Source organism: Triticum dicoccoides, chromosome 3B (assembly GCF_002162155.2).
Source record: "Triticum dicoccoides isolate Atlit2015 ecotype Zavitan chromosome 3B, WEW_v2.0, whole genome shotgun sequence".
In the NCBI taxonomy this organism is placed as follows: Eukaryota; Viridiplantae; Streptophyta; class Magnoliopsida; order Poales; family Poaceae; genus Triticum; species Triticum dicoccoides.
The window spans coordinates 426,023,197-426,027,517 of NC_041385.1; the positions used below are offsets into that span (position 1 = coordinate 426,023,197).

Below are 4,321 nucleotides of genomic sequence, written 5' to 3' on the forward strand. Positions count from 1 at the left end.
TGCCTCCGGCCACCTTCCCCCAGTCGTCACGCCTCCGGCCTCCTTCCCTCCACCAGCGTCGCTCCTCCGCCCACCTCCCTCCACCGCCACCCCTCGGGCCACCTCCCTCCGCCACCATTCAGCCTCCGGCCACCTCCCTCCGCCACCATTCAGCCTTCGACCACCTCCCTCCGCCACCACCCACCTCGAGCCACTTCCCTCCTGGCTGCACGCCTCGCGAAGAAGACCCGCCGTTCGCCACCCACTGCTGGCCCAGCTCCTGGAGCCACTACATCAGCACCCGCATGTTCAGTTTCGGTTTGAGTTCAACTTCTATTTTCGGTCCTTTTCTTGCGTATGTTCCGTTCGACATCTGGTGGTTCTTCAGACCAACATAGTGTGCTTTTTCAATTTATCTTGCAGGTGAAAAAAAGAGCTCCCCTTTGAGTTCAAATGGGTTCAAAGAAAATGCTTTGCTGCATTATAGTTAGTGTTTTTTGTGTGTTGTTTGTGTACGCGAGTTACTTTTTGGGCATCATTCGATCTGGACCATAGTTGCTGCAGGGATCTATTTAGCACATATAATTACAAAAACATAGTTCAAATAATATTCCCCCGAAAGTTCAATATTTAGGGTTCTGCGCGTGTCCTTACATTAGCTAATCTTCATCATGTCGAGATAATGCCTAAAGTGAAGAGATTTTATTAATTCATCTTTTGAATGCCTTTCAGTTCATCAACTTCTCGGCTGTCCTGAGTTGTAGCATTGCTGCTACTATCAATGCGTTTGCAAGTTGCAACCATTATTGATGCATTTGTATTTCTGATCACTGATGGTTTCATGAGGATGTGCTCAAAAATTGCTACTGTAGGTTGCTCTTTGTTGCATTTGGTACAGTCAATTAAAAATCATTCTTTCTTATGTTTCTGTGTTGTCAAATAAAATCTAATGTACATGTGATGTCCAGTTTCTTCTTTAGGTTCAGTTCAATATCTAAAATACGTTCAGTTTAATTCTTATGCGTCGTGACAAATACATATAACATGCTTTGTTGTGTGGGATTTGGGGGGTGCCTAGTCTGGCTAAGAATGCCTTAATTACTGCTTTCTTTGCTCTGTTCAAGTGACAGAAAAGATAAGTTCAAGAATATATATGCAGGAGGTTGGGAGCAAAAAAAACCTCATAATTTTTCTCAGTTCAATGATTGGAAGCAAAAAACTATAGCTAGTGGTTTCGATGTGTCAAAATATGAACACTTCTGCTCAAATTAAGTTTGCATCAGAGATATAGCCATTTTCTTAGTGAATTTTCTTTTAGTGAAACTTATTTGATTGCTCAAGAGAAGTGTTATTTATTAGTGAATTTTCTTTTAGTGTAGAAGTTCAATATGTATTTATATCAACAGTCCGTATTGAACAATACAATCTATGTGCTAAAACATAACAGATCAGTTCATTGTCAGTACACGCTCTGAAGCTGCTCAGTACAGGTTGGGAAACATTTTTGGAATCATGTATATATAGCGGTTGCTTCCAAATGAATTTGTCATTGCTAGTACATTTTTGGTAGCAGATGCTTCCAAGTGAATTGCTGTTACTACTATCTACAATGTTGCTGCCATGTTTTGTTATTCTTTGAATTTACTATGTAACCACTGCTCATGGTAACATCAAACAACAAATTTTATATGCCTGGCATGTTTGATCTGATTTCACTCCATGACCATAGTGCAAAATAAAAAACTACAGTATCCTTGCTAGCTTACAGCTGTAATTTTGATTGCACAACAGTTTAATTGCATCACCATCTCCCGGTGGGGCTCTGCTGCCGGATCACCCTGGCTGTTCACAGCCACCACTCCAGGCCGTTCAACGCCACCACCCCTAGACATTCATTTCCAGCAGCACCCTGGATCCCACCCCTCACCCTAGTTGTTTCAGTTATCGAGTGAGTTTCAGTCCAACTTGAGCTCCTTGAGATGATCATATAATTAACTTCAAAATTATTACATGGTCCATGTATTTTACAGCAAGTCCATGTGGTACTACATGGGAAGTTCAAAAATTACTTCTAGTGAGAGTTCATTTAAATCTATAGGGTCCAGTCCCATATATCTTTTAACCAGGTTCATGGTGAAGCCCAGGGTGCTCGTCAGTGATCAGAAGAAGCAGACCATCAAGAAGGAGCTGTGCGACATGGTGCAGCGGTGTGGCCAGTTCAACCACCTAGCTAATACATCATGATTTTCTCTCTTTTGCCTATGTCTCTTAGTGTGTTACCCCTTCCTCTATTCATATAGCATATTCTGAAAATCAGATGCTTTCAAAAATGTGTCACGCAAGTTCAAGTATAGCTGCTGCAGGAGTTCAAAAATCTGAACAGTTTAAGCTCAACCCAATTTCAAGAACTGTTTCCTTTATAAATTGTTTGAAGTTTGTGATTTTGGCTCATGGCAGGAGCTTGTTGACGATGAAGGATGTGAAGCTTCACCACCATTCACAATTCCAGTACGGTCCAGTTCGTCATGAGGATCTGGAGCTTCAACCTTTTCAGTTCATCTTTCATATGCTTTTTAGTACATCTACTTCCTCATCGTAAGTCCAATTTCCATTTTATGTTTCTAGGTTCCCATAGAACAAACGTGTGCTTGTGGTTAAGCATGATAAATGGTCATCTGTACTGTCTCTTGGTTTATCAATTTGTAGAGCAAAACATGTACCAAAGTCAAATTCTCAAAAAAGGCTCTTCTTTGCATCTTTTAGTGCGCAGTTAGTTTGACATCAAATTATTTGTTTCTTTCGATGCTGTAAAACTAGAATTTTGGGTATATCTTTTGGTGCATATTTCTGTTTGTATAAAACTTATATGTTACATTTTCTTGAGGGTGCATATTTCTGTCTGTATAAAACTTATATGTTACATTTTCTTGAGAAAAATGGATGTAACATTCACAACCGTTTTTGATAACTAAGTAGAATGACTAGTACTGAGAGCAAGTATTCTACAAATGTACATAGTATGATTTTATTAATGGGTAAGGACATGAAATCATATCTTACTTCAAAGTTTGAGCACACGACTATTTTGTATCTTTACTGTTTCTAATAGCAAGTTCTGCAATTGATCCGTCCAGATGGAAGAAGGAAATTAGTCCAACAGACGCATCTAAAGTGAGATGTCGTGCACCGCCCACTCGTCCTCAAGCTGCTCGTCGTGTCATGCCGACTTGCCATCAACCATAGTTGTGGCTCAACCCCCATGGTGCTTCCCCTCTATTGTTTCCCTCACCATGCTCTCATGCGTATTGGCGGCCTCGACGAGCTGACTATGGTTGCTGCTCCTGCGTGTTGCAGTACGCCACCAAGCTGGTCACCATTTATATTTTTGTTTTAGGTTCATTTGTGTTCTTGTTGTCAGGTCGCCTGCAAACTTTTTATCGTTGTTAGTTCATGTGTGTTCTTGTTGTTAGGTCCTGTGCAAGTTTGTTATCAGTTCATGTGTATTGTGTTTCTTTTGTCGCTTCATTAGTACAGATCCACCTACAGCCCGTCAATGATGTAAGCCACACAAGTTCAGAAAGAAATGGATAAAACAATGGTGGTGGTGAAAAGAATACAGCCCATTCAATGATGTAAGCCATGCAAGTTTGAAAGGATTCACATCAGTACAAACTTTAGAGGGCATGTATATTATTTGCCCTGGTGGTGAAAAGAATACAGCCCATTCAATGATGTAAGCCATGCAAGTTTGAAAGGATTCACATCAGTACAAACTCTAGAGGGCATGTATATTATTTGCCCCACCGAAATTCAAAATGGTAAAAGTTCAAGGTGTAAAATGAGAGAAGTCCAGACCATTGTTGAAGTTGAAAAAAAAGAAACACACAAAACATTTACTTTGTTTTAAGAAAATGTCATTCGGTTCAACGATATAAACTAGGCAAGTTCGGGGATGGTGATACCACTATTTTGATCAATGAATAAAGAAGGAGATATTTGTCAAAAAAAGTGTATGCTGGTACTCTTTTGAAAGAAAAAACAGGAATTCTCGTGAAAACACGCTCAATACAAAACCAAATGGACATTAGTGCAAGTACTCTTTTTGGAACATTTCTAAATTACTCTATGAAAAATACATCAGTACAAACACACCCACATATCAGTACAAGTACTCTGTTTTTTGACAGGAAAACAACACGACGTGTCTCACCGTATTCGAAATTACTCATCAACAATTGCGAATTTATGTAATGTTTTATGTTTTCAAGTGCTCGATGAAAATTTATGTAATGTTCGGTGCTTCTCTTTATGTAATGTTTTATGTTTTCAAGTGCACGATGAA

General features: G+C 39.8%; 1 protein-coding gene across 1 annotated transcript; it reads left to right on the top strand.

The window, feature by feature from the left end:
• Positions 1-6: 6 nt before the first annotated feature.
• Positions 7-3,448, top strand: LOC119276310. The gene is made up of 3 exons (XM_037557347.1): positions 7-2,186; positions 2,437-2,574; positions 3,114-3,448. Exons 1-3 carry the CDS (start codon positions 1,990-1,992, stop codon positions 3,220-3,222), a joined length of 444 nt encoding a protein of 147 aa, XP_037413244.1. The 5' UTR covers positions 7-1,989; the 3' UTR covers positions 3,223-3,448.
• The last annotated feature ends 873 nt before the right edge of the window (positions 3,449-4,321 follow it).